This window comes from Pseudopipra pipra, chromosome Z (genome assembly GCF_036250125.1).
Source record: "Pseudopipra pipra isolate bDixPip1 chromosome Z, bDixPip1.hap1, whole genome shotgun sequence".
NCBI lineage: Eukaryota > Metazoa > Chordata > Aves > Passeriformes > Pipridae > Pseudopipra > Pseudopipra pipra.
In genome coordinates, this window is record NC_087581.1 from 16,835,966 (window position 1) to 16,854,884 (window position 18,919).

General features: G+C 35.5%; 1 protein-coding gene across 10 annotated transcripts in view; it reads right to left on the minus strand.

Moving 5' to 3' along the window:
- Positions 1-659: 659 nt before the first annotated feature.
- The window catches only part of PDE4D (phosphodiesterase 4D), a 603,821-nt gene continuing 585,561 nt past the window's right edge, over positions 660-18,919 (minus strand). For all 10 annotated transcript variants that reach the window (XM_064642015.1, XM_064642014.1, XM_064642016.1 and 7 more), the window contains 9 exons: positions 17,856-17,949; positions 14,180-14,352; positions 13,120-13,218; positions 12,870-13,034; positions 11,051-11,150; positions 7,268-7,422; positions 6,602-6,724; positions 5,947-6,129; positions 660-5,382 (listed from right to left, as the gene is read on the minus strand). In XM_064642015.1, coding sequence (XP_064498085.1) covers positions 4,972-5,382; positions 5,947-6,129; positions 6,602-6,724; positions 7,268-7,422; positions 11,051-11,150; positions 12,870-13,034; positions 13,120-13,218; positions 14,180-14,352; positions 17,856-17,949 — 1,503 coding nt within the window. In that variant the 3' untranslated portion in view covers positions 660-4,971. The remainder of the gene's footprint in view (positions 5,383-5,946; positions 6,130-6,601; positions 6,725-7,267; positions 7,423-11,050; positions 11,151-12,869; positions 13,035-13,119; positions 13,219-14,179; positions 14,353-17,855; positions 17,950-18,919) is intronic.

Genomic DNA, 18,919 nt, shown 5'->3' on the forward strand with positions numbered 1-18,919 from the left:
GTGACTGAAAAGGAATCCTAAGGAATTGGTTCTCCTTGCAAACTAACCCCCCAAACCCAAAGAAGGATCTAAGGACTTAAGAAAAAAATGAACACAGACTTCTTTTGCATTCAACCAGAAACTGTTTTCAGTTAGGTAAACAACTCCACAGAACAACAGAGACTGACACTATCATGAAAGCCAGTTCAGAAGTTCAACCTGCACTAAGACCATATTTCTTCCTCGAGAAAAAAAGCTGCAATTTATTAATTTTTAAGAGCAATTTCTTTTTATCATCCACTTGGGGCAGAGATTTAACTGATACCTTTTTTTTTTCCTCTTTGTGGTATCCCAGCATATTGCTCCTCTAGACAATCTCTAGACCTGTAGTTTCTTTAAAGACATTGAAGCCAGTGGTAAAACTTCCTGAAAACCAATAGAACGCCTTTCCAATATAACTGTATGTCACACCTTTGTGGATTAGACTCCTGTATGAAATACCATATTTGACTGACTTTTACAATTTGCTCACGTTTATTTTGTATTATCTATGCAAAACAATATTGTGACAAAAATGTGGTAATGAAATTATTCTGGAAATAGATTTTCTCTTAAGATGTCAACACTATGGGATATATGTAAACAAAGTTAACTTGAAAAAAAAAATCAAATACAGTAACTAGGCAGAATCAACACATGCTTTTATTTCCATTGCATATAAAATTTCATATGAAGGTATCGATGTACAGTACTATCCCATAGGCTGTAAAGAGAGGCTAAGAAACCAGTGAAAGAATAGCCATGTGCAATGTTCACACAAGTTGCCACTCTCAAGACATCCCCAAAGAAAATATTGAATTAAAACAGTAACAACAAATTGTTCAAGATTTCTGTTGTTATAGTGTCCCTTTTATACCATATAAAACAAAAGCATCCGATTTCCTTTGGGCCAGGGCTGCTAAAATCTACAGTTTGTGTCAAAAAGGAGATTCTGTTTTTCCTTGAAAAGGAATCTCTCCTTTCGTGAAGAAGTCACAAGTTATGAGGGCTGGGCATCACTGGAATGGAGGAGAGGTATTTACCTTACTCTGGCAAATTCAGTGATACCAGCTCTAAATAGCCTGGAGCAATGTGACAAGTCAAACAGCAAGAGATGCTCAGTCCAACCTGCAAATCTAATAGTAGTGTTATTAAAACATCTAACCATTTACCGCTCTTCTGCAGAGCTAGTGCATTATGCTATACACACCTGTACAAAGCCTTAGCTACACCTATATAAAATAAAACTTTGGCTACTAGTAACACTAATATTGGTGTTGGAAAGCATTTCCAAGACTGAAACTGTCTTTTGTGCTACTTTATGGACTCTGCTTATACAGTGATAATTTGTGCTACTAAAGAAGAGACATTACAGACAATTGTAAAAGTGTATGAGTTATACCCTTTTAATTCTCGTTATTCCATTTCTCAATATGCGTTGAAATCAAATGCTTATCAGAGATGCTTTCCAAAGCTGTTTCAGTGCAACCCAGTACTGAAATGCAGCATCATTTATTTTTTTAGGAACAAAAAACGTCTGCAATAATCCCCAATGACAGGCTGTAAAAAGATAATAAGAGAGACAATACAATTACATTACCAGAAGTCTGGAAAAGCTCGAACTTCCAGCAGGGTCAAGAATGAACGTTTATTGTAGTATCACATATATTAGCTCATAAGAGTATCCCCCATCAGTTAGCAACTAAAAATATGGTAGAAATGCCCAGCCCTAGCCCCAAGGCTACCTTACTTTCAAATGCAGCAAAACAAGAAAATATTGTTTAAAGTTAAGGCACAGCCCTGGGACCAAAGACCTGAAGCTTTTTAAATTTATATATCTTTACGTATTTTATACTTTTCGTGAATCTTCCATAAATGAGCTCTATGGTGACATTGAATATATTACAGGAGAAAAAAAATGTACAAGGAATATGTATACACAATAATCATTCTCTCACCAAGAGTTTCCAAATACAGCAACACCACCCTGACACGGATGATGTTATAATAAGAACTGATAATTTACAATTAACATTACAGTATGTACATTACAATAAATACATGGTTGTAAACAGAGACAAACAAGACTGTATTACAGGTAAGGTCATTTGGTGAGAAAAATGCATGGCACAGAAAATAAATAATGCATTTGAAAGAACTGTCAAAGCTTTCTATAAAATCTATCTCATTCAAGTTTTTTAAACTTCTGAATGCTATTTGTTCTATTGATATTCTTTCATTATCATTTTTAATGACACAAAACAATTTAAGAATTTAAATACAGCATTACTGAGTACAGCAACTTGCAAGCTAAAGTGTACTGTTATAAACAAGGTGATTTTTCTTTTTTCCTCCCACTCATTACTCGCCCACAGCATTTTCTTATGGCAAAATATTCACAACACATAAAGCCACTCGTAAATTGTATTGTTTTAAAGCAGTGTACAATGCTAAAACACACTTTGGCAAAAGAGAAAAAAAAAGATTGTACAGTGCATTATATCCCCAACTCTAAGAAATTATATAATTTTCTATGATTTGATTGTCCACATGTATAGGTGTATATTTCACAATACGGTCTTATGTCTATTTACTTTCAATTAGTGCAGTTACAAAACCTTCCAGGTCCTACGGGTTATTCTGGAATTTATATTGCTTTTGCATTACTGAGGTTCCAGGCACTCTAGGGGACTGAAAGGAGTTTTAGATGGATCAGGTTCAGAAAGAAATAACAAAGAAAAAAGATTAAAAAAAAAAAAAAAAAAAAAAAAAAAGCCAAAGCATGAAAGAAGCCCCATGAATTATCTTCATTCTTTTTCCTCCTTCAGCATCTTCTGTGCTAAGGCCCTGTGATGGCTAATGGTAGAGAAAACTATGACCTGGACATAGAAGGATGCAAAATGCATTTAACAACTGAATTATTAGTATTTTGAAAGAGGCTTTTATTCTAGATCTCTGACACCTTAAACCCCCTGTATTCTTATCTGCAAATTTGCTACAAAATGAATCGAAAGGGAAAATAATGGACGTTGCTATCATCTTTTGTTAAGAGATTATCTTGATAGTGTCATTTCAACAGAATTTTACAGTGTTGGAGTTTGCTCGCCTCCCTATGCAACTATTTCCCATCTTCTACACTCAAAACTACAATTTTAACCAAGAGTAAAGTGTAGGAAATAAATTTTTTTCTTCTTTTATGTGAAGAAACAACAAGACTGGAAAATGACAAATACAAACTCCTACCTCCCTTTAGCTTTCCAAGTTATGAAAGCTTTTAGTACCAATCAAACTGAAAGGCAGGATTCCCTTAGCACAAGCTGGATAAAGGTTGAAAATATTTAAGATTGGAATAATATGGCATAAACTACAACTCTGATGATGCATTGCTCATTTACTTAAAACATAAAAAGACAAGACTGGCATGGCTCTTTTTGCAACAAAGACATGACAAAATAATACTAATTACTATTTTTATGTTTACACGTCTCAGATTAGCAAATGATTTAACTAGATAGCTACCCAGATTAAAAGTTGCTAAGTCAAAATTCGAAATATTACACTAATGCTTTTTTCACCAGAACAAATATTCCATACATTGTAATAGCCTGTTCTGATTTAGCAGTCTGTCTTTCCCAGCTAAAAATAGTCTGAAACCCCATGTTTCAGGGGAAAAAATTTATCAGTATAGCAAGAGAGCTGCTTTTGTACTGATGACAATTCATTACTCTTTTTACAGGCTCAGGTTCTGTAAATCTTAACGTTAGTGGCTGTAGTTGGTATCAACAGGACCACTTCTTGTGGTAAAACAGAACTGGCAGGATCAGGCCACTATGAGGGCAAGAGCACTATGTAAGTCCACTAATACATCTGGGAAAATTGTGATGAAAAACAAATAAACAAACAAAAAAAAGCTATTATACAAAAAAATGTAACACAAAAGATATTCCTGGAACTCACTAATATATAAAATAGACTTTTACAACTCAATAATACCACAAGATTCTAAGGTAAAAAAACCAACAAAACCAAACCAACCAGCCAAACAAAACAAACAAACAAACAAAACAAACAAAAAAACAACCAAACAAAACCCCAAACAAACAAAAACCACAAAACCAAACAACAAACAAACAAACAAAAAACCCCAAGCAAAAAAAAACCCCTAGAAGTATTATCCAGTGTAGCACAGATCTGTATTGAAAACTTGCAAGTTCCTCTTTGGAAAAAAAAATAACTATTGGCAGATGAAAGTGGTTTGTTTTTTTAATATAATACCTTGGTACACTTAATAAAAGTAAGCTCTACAAAAGATCTCTCACATATTATACAAAATGGAGAGGTTAGTGCAACCCACTGGGTCACACTTTTTTCAGTCATGTCTCAGGAAGACTTGAAATTAGAAAATTATGCAATTTTCACAGCTCATCTTCCTGTTGGTAACAATCATGTTGTGTCCCATCATTTACATGAATTTGTTTTCCAGTAGGAACCTCAATTTGTTTTCTGTCTGTTTCCTCTCAAGATGAACATTATGCAATGCTTTGCTTGCAAAATACAATGAATTCAAAAACTATCAAAGCACACCAGCATTTGGTTGGCAGGTGGTACTCCTCTGAAAATATTTGCTTTATTTAAGTGAATCTGCCAAATGCAGAGCTTATTAAAATGTAGTTTATGGATGTTCTCCCCTGCTTTCTGATGCCATTGAGGTGAAAATTCTGGTTACGATATTCCTGAGTGCCAAACTGAGTCGTCAATGTCAGTTTTGATCAACAATTGTCCTGGCAGATGACAGCAAGTTGTGACCATGGTTGTAGTATATGACACACACTTTGGAAACCATTACCTAAATTAAAAAAAAAAAAAAAATCCAAAACCAAACAAAAAAACTCAGAGAGAAAGAGGAAAAGAAAGGGAGAGAGTATAAGAGAGAAAGAGACTGCATTTTCATTGTTACGTGTCAGGAGAATGATCTTCGACCACACAGGGTTCTGTTTGGTTCTCCTCCTCTTCTACTTCTTCCCCTACTTGCTCATCAAGAGGAATTTCAGTGGATTCTGAATCCTGGGTGCAAAGAGTCTTGGAGTCACTGAAGCTGGTGTCTTCTTCTACTTGACTTCCACTGTCCTTTTCAGTGTCTGACTCACCATCTTCCTCCAGTGTTAGCTCAAACTGAAATTTTTCAGTTTGACCCTGCCTTCCCTCTTCCTGGTCATCAGGTGCAGGAGAGGGACTTCGAGGGATTGTGCTCTGGTACCATTCTCGATTGTCCTCCAGTGTATCTAGGATATCCTGGGCATCTGGGTGAACAAGATCTGCCCATGTCTCCCACAAAGGATGAACAATGTAGTCTATAAAACCCACCTGTTTCAAATAATAAAAAAATATAATTATTCATAAATAATTATGCTTATAAGTCATGCGAAGTATGAGAAATAGAATGCTATTAAGAGACACTATACGCATCACCCTTAAAGTTGGCTGACAGGAAACCATACCAGTTTATGTAGTAAATAAAGTCTTTTACATTTCAAAAGTCTGATTCAGGATATTGGATAAGAGCTTGGAAAGGATTTGTTTTCAAGTGAACTGTTCAATCCAAATAACTGTACTGCATCTAGCCAGCCAAACAGCTGCTTTATACATAACTCTCATTTTGAACAAAACCCTAATGAGCAGCTGTACAATAACCTATTGTGATGCGTATGCTGCATTGCAAGTCATGACACCGATGGAATCCCTTCAGCAAATACAGAGATGCACTATGTTTTCACAGTAAAAATCTCAGTTCCCCGCACTTACTACTCAGGAGCTGAATTAATTAACTCAGTAGAAAAAAGGAAATAGTGCATTCAGAAATTATTCAAAACATGGCTATGTACCGTCCTTTTCTGTCAAAATGTTTATGTGCCTACTGAAATCAATTACCTGTGATTTTTCTACAGATGCATTGTGCTTATCACACATGGGACTTATCTCCATTCCCCTCTCTCTTTCCCGATCTCCCTGACGGAAAAATTCCTCCATTATTCTGTCTGTCCATTGGCGGTAGAGATGGAGCGGCTTGGTTGGATTGCTTAGATCTGCACAGTGCACCATATTCTGAAGAACCTGAAATAGATTGAACACATTGTGGTGTTATTACACTGCAGAATAGTAGCTCCCTTTCCATTTACACTTCTGGTGACTGTGAAACCATCTTGAAAATGTAGTAAAAGATTTATTCTAAACAGCAAAACCTTATGTACTTGGGTGTTTTTCACATTTGCAGTAACAGCCATGAATTACCTTGCTTCTGCTGCTTCTGCCTGTATAAAGGCCAGGATATCTTTCTGAGAAAGACAATCACATGCTGATAATTTGAAGGGAAGGCCAAAATCTCATTTAGTCCAGAACCACTCTAGCACTTCATTATTCTCTCAGAGAGTCACTCAGACCATGTCATAGTTAGGAAACAGAGGGAAGTAGCGAGTCATGGTGCGAGAGCACATAGCTTATCTAATTCATGCTGGAGAATGGGGAAGCCAATGTTATTAAGTATGTAAATTAATACAAGTGACCAATTGCAGATGAATTTTCTTACCTGAATCCTGTCTGAATAGTTATCAAGAAGTAGAACACCAGAACTGGTCACTTTTTTAGTTTCAACCATAGTTTTTAGATCAGCCAGTAGATTCATATGCTTAGACATATCTGTTGCAAGGACCTTGAAAGAAACAAACAAAAAATGAACACTATGTAAATTATTCTACTGTGTTTTTTGGTGTTTGTTTTTTTTTTTTAAAAAAAACCTTTGAACATTTAAACAAACAGTTTTTGGAGGGACCCATAACTTCTGTGTCTGAATACAAGCTAAAAGGCTGAGCCATGTAAGTCACTCGTGTCTGTAATAGTACGTTTTCCTTTTAGTTATTTTAAGACTATGATAAAATAATTGTTCAGAATTGTTCAAAATTATCTGGTCAGCCTAGATTCACCATCAATTCAGTATCAAATTTCTTACTGTGATGGTGGAATGACATACATGTCAGTATAAAACCAGCTTGAAACAGAATTGTATACCCTCTAAAAATATTATTCGATGTTTATTGAAACTTAAAGGAACCCACTATTCATGTTTGGATATCACATGATAAAAATTCAAACTTTTACTTCGTTGTTTACATGCTTAATTTATCATAATATGCTTCTGCACTTTATTATTCAATTTACTAGCTCTATGGAAGATGGAATCTCAAGCAGAACTCACAATATCAATGACCATTTTCCTCAATGACTGCCTTTGTTTTTTGGTCAAATTCTGGAAAATGTCACAATTTTCTTCTTGCAGCAGCTTGAAACCCACAGCTAAGTGATGATTCTCCAGTACTGATGAGTCATTGTACATCAAGGCAAGTTCAGAATCTGCAATAACAATTGCCCGCCAGAACGTTACCAAAGCCTATGCTTCTACAAAATCCCTTAAGATTTTTTTTAAAATTCATTTTCATTCATAATAAGATTTACAGATAATCTTTTAGAAATAGCCTTCCTGTAGTTCACACTGTATCAAAAGTTACAGAATTAATGACTGAACATCTTAACAGGTCGAGGCAAAGCACATTGATAAAAACAAAGAAAATGCTTTGCAGTGATGCATGTACATGTGCCTTGAGTGGCAAGCTAGAAAAAAACCCGAGAAAGTAATTTTCAGAATACCTTTTCATATCTGCATGTGGTCACTTGGAAAATATTACATACATAACCACACCTCAACTAAAACACACTCATGCCTCCATCCAACACGACAACTAAAATTCTGTTGTTAGTCAAGTTTCAGCTTTCCAGCACTCAGACCTGGAAATACATAGCTGAGGCTTTGTTGCTGGTCTGCTGCAGCTAGCACACATCTTGGTTTACAAATAATTTCTTTCTGCAGTTAGCTAAGACACTCAGATTCCTACCGAACTAGGCCTACAGTCATTAGTCCATGACAACTGGGTATGTTGAGAGGAGACTTGTTAGGATGGTAACAGCTACGCTTCTGGTCTTGTAACATCATGTGGCTTGAAAATGCATGCAGTGGCCTTGCCTGCAGCCTCATACTCAAGGCATGGTCAGTGCCTGATGCTGGTTGTAATGCTGCCTTTGCCAACAGAAGTATTCTTAACTCTGTCACCCCATACGGCTGTAAGAATAATGTACACCTGCACAGCCACGCCTGTGCTAAGGCACACAGATAAGGTCAACATTTGTCTGCTTAGAACTGCTGACCAGACAGCTCTGACAAAAGCAGTTACTAAAACTTTCTGCACAGCTTTAGCTTCTACCCAGGAATACCATGCAGTCAGCTTGCATATGCTTTAAGACTTGTAAATAAATGTGTCATAAAAATCCCTAATACTTTTTATGCAATCATACTTGTCACATGCAATATTAACTTAATATTAACTATTTATTACAGCTGTTCTATCCAAAGTCTAACCACACATCAGTCTATTCTACTTTTTTCCTCTTTATTTCTTTTAAGACAGCTATGTTTTAAAATGCCTCTAGCTCAATGGGAGACCTCTAAAAGCTCTGGATCTTCAGATTTCATTAATCTCATTATCTATTCTCCTGCTATCTTCCTCTCCTGTCTTGAATAAATCGATCTGTTGAATCAGGAAACTCTTCCTCTGTCTTTCCTTATCCCAATGGCAGCAAAACTATAACTGCAGAAGTAGAAAGAAAGCAAGTTTGTAAAATGATCTCTCATCTTTCACAGAACACATACAAAGCTTGCCTACTTATTTTTGTTACAAAGGTGACTTTCCTTTCAAAGCCTTCTGATGAACCACAACTGCAAAACACTCGACATTGCCAAAATACTTTGGATGTGCTGGAGCTACACACAGAGCTCAAATGTACTCAGCTTTGAAATAGATGTGAAAACGGAAGAAAGTTCCCCCTTGGTAACCTCTGTAACACATTATAAGCTTCAAGAATATTTTTCTGGAAAGACAGTTACAGTCATCAAATAAGCATCTCTGTTGATCCTAATGCAATTCATTTTTTTTTAATTCTTTAATAGCATTCAAGAGGGTCAGTCTCTTTGACAATTCTGTAATAGACTTTAAATAGGAAAATAATATTCAGAAAAATCATGATACTAATGATAAAGAATAAGCCAAAAATATGCCAAATATGTACATACTTTAAATAACTAAGTCATTAGGTTTTTTTTTAAAATGTATTCTTATACTTCTTAGTGAAATCTTAATACATTTTAAGGTTCACTGGAAAAAAAAACTAGAGGTTTTTTTTTGGATTTGAGAGACCTACATTAGATGGTCTTTTTCTGTCTCTGTCCCTACAGTTTATTCCCTGTACACAGAAAAATTTAAAAGGGACAAAATCCCTTTGTTTCTTCCAGCTGGGCAACAGCTGTTCCAATTAATTAGGTTAGCTGACTGACAAAGGAGTCTCCTCTATCAAAACCTGAACTGATAAAAACAAGATATTTCTTCTAAGTATCAGCATCAGAATGACTTGACTTAGCTGAATTTTAACCGTCTGCCTGAAAGTGAAAGCTTTATGTAACACCACTCTCCCTTCAACTAGCCAGTTGTCCCACTTAAACCTGAACAACTCTGTTATTTCCTCATAAAGCCTCAGAGACACTAATATATCCTGATACTCAATATCAGATTAAGCAAGCAAAGAAAAACTTTACTTACATATGCCCACTCTTAAAAATTCAGGTATTTTTTGGGCACATTGTTTTGTGCCCAAAGTTTGATTCACTCTCTGCCTATCCTATGTTGCTGAACTGTACTAGTTACCAATAAAGCACAAAAAAAAAAAAAAATCAAGAGTCAATCCCAATCCTCCTCCATGCAGATGAGTCATCAAATTCGATTTCATTACAGGGTGGCCCTCAGGCCATTAAGACAAACAAAACTGGATGAAGACTAAACTGGAATGAACATCTTTGAATACACAGCAGCAATGAGCCAGAGGAGGAGCTCCCTTCTTAAAACTGTACTGCTGATTTGGGGTCATTCTATTTTAGCACCAGTGCAATATATATATATACACTCATGTGCAAAATATCTATAAATGTGCAACCAAATGGGTAAAAGACACAAACCTAGGTATGTTTCCATTTCTGTTGGAAATTTTCTTCTTCTATGCTTGGACTGTTATCATTATTTCACCTCTAAACTTCTGGGTCAGTTATCATAAAAGAAGTCAGACAGCAAAAGAAATAGCAGTATGATGTACTGACCTATGAAGTACTACACACTGATGATAGTGACATATGCCAATGAAATCAAAGCAGGTTACACTGGGGCAACAAGCCGTTCAGTAAATGTGTCACAATCAGGTTCAATGAAGCTAACAGTGTCTTTCAGCAGAAGACTAAAAAGTGGAGAGAGGTTCAACAATGCTGCAGACAACAGCCTTGAGAAATGCAGAACAAGTACACTGGGTTTCAAATTTGTAGATGACATTAGGGTCAAAAAAAGAACAAACAGATTTGCCAGAGTCTTCAGGAACAGGCTGAGAAAATTCAGTCCACTATGCATGAGAGATGAAAAGCCAAGTACAGCATCCAAGCAGAGAGAGAGAGATAGGCCTGACAGTTAGTTTGCAAAAAAGAAACCTGTTTTCTGAATTTCTATCATTGGTCATATGATATGCTTCCAATAAAAACAAATAAACTATTGTCTTCCTTTTTAAATTTTTTTATTTAATCTTCCTTCATTTTTCTCCTACAAGTTTATTCATTTAATGTAAATCAGCTATTTTCTGGGAGAGACCACATCCAATAAACTGAAAGAATGCCAGGTTTATAGTTCTTAGTAAGTCTTGCTAGAGGGTACTATGTAAAGTATTTCTAAAGTTACAAGAAATGCAAAATAACATCCAGTTTAAAATACAAATACCTGTCTATTTACTGAGAAAAGTTACAGATAGAAGCAAACAAGGAATGAACTGTGTATTTTCCAGATACTATGTGCAGATCTTGCAGCAAATTTCTGAAAAAACCACTGAACATCAGACTTACTTGTGTTGATAAGAAACTGGTTTGAAACCCCAGGATGATCTACATCATGTATGGCACTGGCAAAAATTGCTGCAAGAATTTCCAAATCAGTGAACACTGCCTAGAAAATCATGAAACAGAAATGACAATCACTAATCAGTGAGAAAGGGTTTTCAATAAAAAGGATCCTACTTTGGATCTAGATCAGAACAAGCAAAAAAAATCTGAAATACACTACCAGCTCTAGAGACTTTATACATACGCTATCACAACCTTTTGTAAAATCATCAAATATGTACAATCTCATAAATATTTTGAGTTTCACCGAAGTAAAGTGATCTGTATTTCATACTGAAAGCATCACTAAATTCTGTCACAACTGAAGTATTTCCAGCTTCAGTCCGTAAATAAATCCACTTTTATTAGACAATTAAGGACAGTTTTCTAACTTACAGAACAAATTGAAGTTAAATATTTCAGCTTGACTCCTATGTATTGTCCTGTACTTGAAATATGCACATCTCCTACATGATGCTAAAGAAAATGGTGACAGCCTACAAGACATCTTACTTAACAGTTAGTGATTTTTCCATTTGCATGAGATTATTAGGAAGATAGGAAGAGAGCACTGAAACGGACTTGGAATGTCAGTGAGCCCAGTCTCCTGTTGTCAGAAGCACCCACATTATATAACTGCTTTCATAAATGATTAAGAACAGCTCAGGAGTGTGTAGAGCAGCAGTGGCACTGGGCGGACATCGCCATTTTACCAGCTAAAGCTCTGCTGAAAAAAAGGCCATGAGGAAAAAAACCTGATGTAGAAAAAAAACCCCCAAAAATGTTACTAATGACTAGTCCAGCTGTTTGGTGAAGCCAGTGGTGTTTTAAGAACATTATCTATCTTCCTTCTCATGAGCAAGAAAATTCCCAAGTCTCTGAGGATCAAAACCTCCCAACAGTCTTAATGTCCATTTATAACCCTCTTTTTAAGAAGAAAGTAGATGTATCAGTAACATGAAAGACTGGTCATTATGAAAAACAGACAAAACACAGACAAAACATTCTTGAAAATGAAGGCAAATCTTTTTGAATTACTAAAATCTCAACAGCTTGCTTTACCTGCCTTTTCCCAACAGTATGCTAGAATATATCGATGTTTGCTATAGTAAGATCTGAACTGTACTTAAAAAAGAGAAAATCTCCCTTTTGTCCTACTTCAGAGATTTAAGAACTTTCAACAAGAGAATTACTATGAGAAGAACATATGATTTTTTCTAAACAATTTAAAAATATTTAAGGAAAGAAAAAAAAGAGATAGTCTAGTGAAAATTTAGTACATGTTCCAATCTGCCTTAGAAACAAATAAAAAATTAGTCTTTTAGGACCAGAATAAATACGCAAAAGTAAAAAATATCCTGAAAAATAAACAAAAAAAACCAAAAAGGCCCTACTGAGGAAACCCTATTTTATCAATATCTTTTCTAAGCAATTCCACTCACTGTGGTTAGTGAGAATCCCACATGGGCAATAATGATAGAACAGAATGCAGTATTAATAATGTGATGGTGGAAACAAGATATGCGTTGTGTTACAATGAAAAAGGTTATGACAGCACAAATCTGCATGATTTAAAAGAAAAATATGTGATGTTTTTTGACCAATATTTACATGTAAATAAACTTTGATCCTCACAAAGTATCTTTAAAAAAAAAAAGATACTCATGGAAGAAATGTTAAGATTTCTTTTAAAAATATGGCCAAAACTAAGATTTAGTTTAGAAGACTCTCAGGATGTCCTCTTCTCTCATGAATACCACTTTTCCTCCTCAGTGTAGTTTACCTCTAATGCTGGGGTTGATAGTAGCACATGGGTTGACTGAACAACATCTGCAGCATGTATGTTATTGTGATATGCCACATCTGCATGGTAATGGTCTTCAAGGGTCATCAAGTAAGTTATTAAAGTATCTACTGGAATCTTAAAAGTTTTTAACAAGTCCCGTTCCTTTAAAAGCAAAAGAAAAACAATTAGATTACAAAGCACAGAAAAATCTCCAAGACAAGCAAAAACCTTACTTGCTCCCACTTGCCTGAAAAATAGTGTGCATGATGACAGTCAAAGGTCTGTTTCCAGATAACTCTGCTACTCTGAAGACCTGAAGGCCCCACTTGTTCACATCTTCTAGTTCCTAGAGTAGAATCAAGCAATAAACAGGTCAAAACCTAACACACAAATTCCAGCAATTTTTAACTGAAACAATTGCAAACAATATTCATGAAGATTCAAACCTTCCACTGAGAAAGCTACATGCTAAACTTTGGAATGGCTAAACTCTGGTGCTGCTACTAATCTTGAAACTGGAATTTGTATCTAGCAACTTTTCAGATTTTAATTCCCTAAGTAGGAAAGAGTGCCTTTTAAGTGGATTGCTCCAGAGGGAAACATACTACAGTGTCTCGAATGAGTTTAACTAACACACTTTGCTATCTCATTGCCCACTGACAACAAAGTTCAGTGAGGAGAAAACCTTCAGAGATGCTATAATTCTGCTGCTCTCTCCTCAGAAACACTCTTCAAATAAGATTCCTGAAAATGTAAGGATAGGCATATTTTAAAATGCAAAACTCAATAAAAAATGCCTTCATACCAATTTTCTATTATTGCCAAGTAGTTAGCTGCTCATGCAAAAACATATAGGAAATTTCACTAAAAAAAAACCACTAAGGATGTACATAAAATGATACAACTAAAAATAGGAAGGATAGTTCTAGTGCTATATACCAGTTGCGCATATTTAAAAATTATGGTTGTTATATATTTTCATTCCTGTGACAGTACATGGTATATTTGCTTTTCGTTTTTCAGATACTATTTACAAATAAGCAGCTTTATTAATGCATACACAAATGCTAATTTACATTCCATCTCCAGATGAAATCCTGTTCGTGCTGAAATTAACCCTTTTGGCTTGATTCTAATTTTACTTGCTATTCTTCCACTTCGGCAAATTTGGATTATTTCAAGTGAGACCAGCACTTGGTGCTACAGCTTGAAATCAATGTTTATAAGCAGAGGATGGAATAAGACTGACAAGTCCATGCTCTCTTTTAATTCAGTGGTTTAGATTCAAGAATTTATATATTCTCTACCTTGGCAAGGACATCTTCTTGGTCTGTTTTAACTCCAAATCTGGGAATACTGGAATTAGTTAGGCTAGAGCTGTGCATGAGTTTTTTGACTCCACTGATCTGGGACATCGGCCTCTTCTTTTTCTCTTTCTCTTTCTGTGTTGGAGAAGGGATTTCAACTTCATGTTGTTTGTCTTCAAAAGAATTAATAAAAAGATAATTATTAAAAGAATTACAATTATTATAAAATTCACTGTTGAGTTGCATTGTATGGATATTGTAACTCTTTACAAAACCTTTTTAGTGTTAGAAGATTTTGCAACAGATCCTTTATATCAAGAGTGGTGAAAACATGAAAAGATAAACATAGACCTATACTTCATTACAAGCAGATCTCTATTACTCAAATTGCCTTATTATTTCTGGACTGGCTTTAAAAGCAACTTGTCTCTGTCTGATTACAACTTCTCCCGCACCCCTCGTGCTGTAAAAAGGGTCAATCTTTTAGTTTTAAAAGTGTTAACAGGAATCCATTTTGCAAGAAAATTTAATTTTTTTTTTCTTTTCCAGGAAAAATACTCTCTGAAATTGTGTTTCAAAAACAATCCAAACAGTGTCTTCATGCAAATCTTTAAAAACTTTTTCAGGATTCAAAGGACCTAATATTTGGGGACTGGTCCTGTCTACTAAGGACCACAGGACTTAGTAACTTGGAAAGCCTTTTGTCAGCCACATCTACTGCACTTTGTAGAGGCAGTTCATGTCAGCAACGCAGTGTATTTCTGCACCTCCAAACCAGAGTCAATAACGACAACAAAACAACAGCTTTGCTAAAACCCTGATTTTTTTGATGGGCTTTTGCCTCTATAGCAGTATCAGTAGCATCTCTTCATATAACTCATCAACATATGTGCCAGCGAAACTTTAGACAAGGATTAAACTGAGAGTAAAGTATATTTGCAAGATGATTGCTGTAGAAAAAGTATGGGGTTGTGGAGCATTGAAGATATCTGTGGTCCCTGAAAAAACCCAAGTTAGTTCAACAAAGGACTCTCTTGCCAAAACAGTTAGGAACTTGCATTATTTTTTGTTCCTTTTATTCATACTGTATTTCAATGTAGACTTTTAATTATTCCCTTTAAACGTACCTGAAATGCTGAAATATACCTCTACCTATTCTAGCCCTTAAGGAACATACCAGTAAAACCAGGAAAATCCAGAAAAGATGTTTTTAACACAGGAGGTGAGCCAAAACAAATTTAAAAAAACCTTAAATTTTAAAAATGAAAATAAGAAAATTGGGGCTTTTTAAAATACGTCTTTTTTTTTCCTGCAATATTCATTTTCACTATAGAGTTTGAAACCAGATGAGGTCAGCAAGTCCCTTTCTAGTTACCAGCTTGTTAAGTGTTTGCTTCTTCACTTTTCTTCCTCTTTTTTTTTTTAATTACCCTTTAGAAGCCACATTTAATAGACATCTCACAGAAATGTCACCAAGTTTTAGCCTGCAGCTCCAAGTTACCTGATTGCCCCGATTCTTCACCATTCTCCTCATATGGAGAAAAGGGGAGGTGGAGCACTGCAGCCTTTGTCTGGTACAAACTAACAACAGATGAGGAGCAGTGACTCGTGTTTGTGCTTTGATGTTTATGGTTTTGGTCATATGCACAAAAGTTTAGACCCATCTAAGAAAAATTCGTAAGCTGAGCTGTCAGACTAACTCAAGTGGAAGGAAGTGTCTGTCTGAATGACTTCAGATCTCCAGAGAAATTAGACAGGACTTTTGCTTTTTTAACTGTGAGCACATGGGGCTGTGCCCATCTGAACATCCAGAGAAGACAGCTTGCCATTTTGACCCTGTTTGTGCTATGCTCAATGACAGGTTCTCAAACATTTTCCATTCATAGAAAACAGGTTAATGATGCTGCAAAAGAAAAACCTCACATATTATTATAAGCAATGTAGAAGCCTTAATTCTTACACATAGAATGTATTTGTTGCCATTATAAATAGCTTCACACATGTCATATAGCCCTATGGGAAACAGACCTTTTTTTTTTTAAAGTATAAGAAGAACAGAAAATAGTGTTTTCTCATGACACATTCCTAACTTACAAATGTGAGAAAGTCTGTAGATGTTCAGGAAATAGATTATGTATTAAAAAAAACATTAGACAATAACTAATAAGTAGAGTTACTAGTCTGTATTTAATGCATGTAATAACTAGAATGATTAAATTTTTCTATGGAGAGAATGTTTTCCCTCTTTACATAGTTGCTCACAACCTATATACTTAGACTGCATATTTTGAAAATACTCTATTTAAGCAATACATCTGTAAATGAGGTGTTTCCACCATTGTATTGCTCTTAGGTCTACATTTTTAAGTATCCAAGTTTTTCATGAAGACGCAAAACAGCACCCATGGCTCAGTAACTTAGAAGTGATTGCCTTTCCAGCCCTCTTGCTGCTCACGAGCTCATGCGAAAGGCTGCCAGATGCATTTCCTTACCCTGTCAAAGTAAGTCTTAAGTTTTCAAGTAAAAGCAAGCAGAAGCTGGCATCTCAGTCTTTTCAACCTAAGTGGGTCATCCTCTCAGGCAACTGTACAATGTGACTTTCAGGTCTTCTGAAGCTGGGCAGTATTGCCTCTTCTCCATGCCAAAGGCTCATCCCCTTCTCACTATCTGTAACCCTGCTGTGCTGCAGCTCTGGGCCACTCCTGCAACTGTGGGCCAACTGAACAGACACTAAGCAATTAATTTAGGACACGGTGAGAGGATAAAATGTACTTTAAAAAACCCCGCTTCTTTAAAAAAAAAACAAACATGAAAAGCATCAGCTATTGTATCTCACACAGAACAAGATGGATCTTAACATACAGGACCGGCACTTTGTAAAGGACTTGTTATCCTAATTGGGATGTATTCAGCTGCGCCTCTCCTTATATGAATATGCACAGCCTTCATGAATAAATGGTGTTTTGCTCAAAGCATGTGTGAGATTGGTGTAGTATCTTTATCTTCATATTCAAAATCAACACTATGGAATGAAGTTTTATTGATTTTCATTAATTTTAGGAAAGAAAAAAAAAAACATAGAGGAGGAACCACACTCTGTAATATTGCGCTGGGCTTTTGTTAATGCTCACATCCCACCAGATCAGGCTCTTCAGCTGCACAAATTTTCCTGGCAAAAGTTTGTTTAGATGCTGACTTAGTTATTCATCTATACACACACGTGCAGGCAGGGAATACCAAAGTATCTTAACTGCATGCTATGAGGTTTCGTGAGGTTATTTGTTCTTGCATGCTTCTAGCACACTGAAACCTCTGCTGCAATTCCAGTAAGGAAAATATAGGGGAAGACTTCTTTTTAACATATAATTAATTCATTATGTATTACTTTCTTAATATGGTAGCAATATAGTAGTTGTAATGTTACAGGAAAATATATATATGAATATTTATCTGTAATTACATACACAGGGAAATTACATACACACACTAACTGAGCTGTGAGGAAATGGATCTAAACTGATTTCCCTGCACAAACACTGAACAATGAGATGCTAAATGCACAGTTTCTGAAAGCAGAAATTAACATGGAAGGCCACTTGCTTTTAAGCTCTAAAACAGCCCAGAGAGATATAAAAAACATCCACAAGGCAAAAAAGTTAACTCTTCATAGTCTTACCTAAGAATGTGTTTGATATATATTCCGAGACCTGATTGCCTGACCTGCTCATTTCAGATAGGTGGGTTAGCTCCCGGTTGAGCATTCTTTTAAACTGGAAAACAAAACAAAAAAAAGCATAAAGTCAGTGATTAAGATGTAGGTTAGGACAAGAAAATGCAATCAATTTATAACTGGGGAAAGGACATGATGTTATGAATATATACTACAGTAAGATAACTCTGAAAGTAGAAATCCATGTAGCGTCGCTATACCTACCAACTCATTCATGGGTTGGACAACATCAATCATAATTCTTAACCTCCTAAAATACACCACAGGGATTCAATGTCCTACTAGTAACTGAAAACTCTAAGACATACGTATACACACAAATAATGTTATTGTCTTTCCAATTTTTTTATTTTCATTTCAAAACTAAATACAAAGGTATTTATGTAGGACCTGTTCGCTACCAGCTTTCTCATCATATTTGTAAATTAATCTATTTTTGCATTTTTTTGCAATTCATGTGGTAATATTTCAGTTTTATCTTACCTCTCCTCATTAATCTACTCAAACGTATTTGACAGCATTGCTCAAAACAACCAAAATATCATACTGATTTCCTACAAGCCAATATGAATAGATATAGGTTATGTTGTCTCTGACCTAAAATTATTATACCTGATGACCCCAATGATTTGACTTCAGAAAACTATATTCATCTCTATGAAACACTGGCGTAGAAAATATCCACCTGTGGAAACACCTTCCACTTCCCTCTAAGTTAGCAATTCACTCTAGGCACTTCATAGGGTAGAAGTGGACACTAATATTCCAGGAAATGTATAATTGATTAAGTACTCATCACTGAGCCTCTCTTGATTCCTTTTAGACTCCAGGGTGAAATGATATACTGTGTCATTATGCTTGACAGGTTAATAGCATAATACAGCTCTTGCTATCTTAGATGCATTTTCACTGACTACAGCTCTGCGCTGATATAGCCAACAAAGAGAACTCAGCAATACTATTAACAATTGCAACAACTCTTGCCAGTGCAAATTAGCATGCATCTGTCA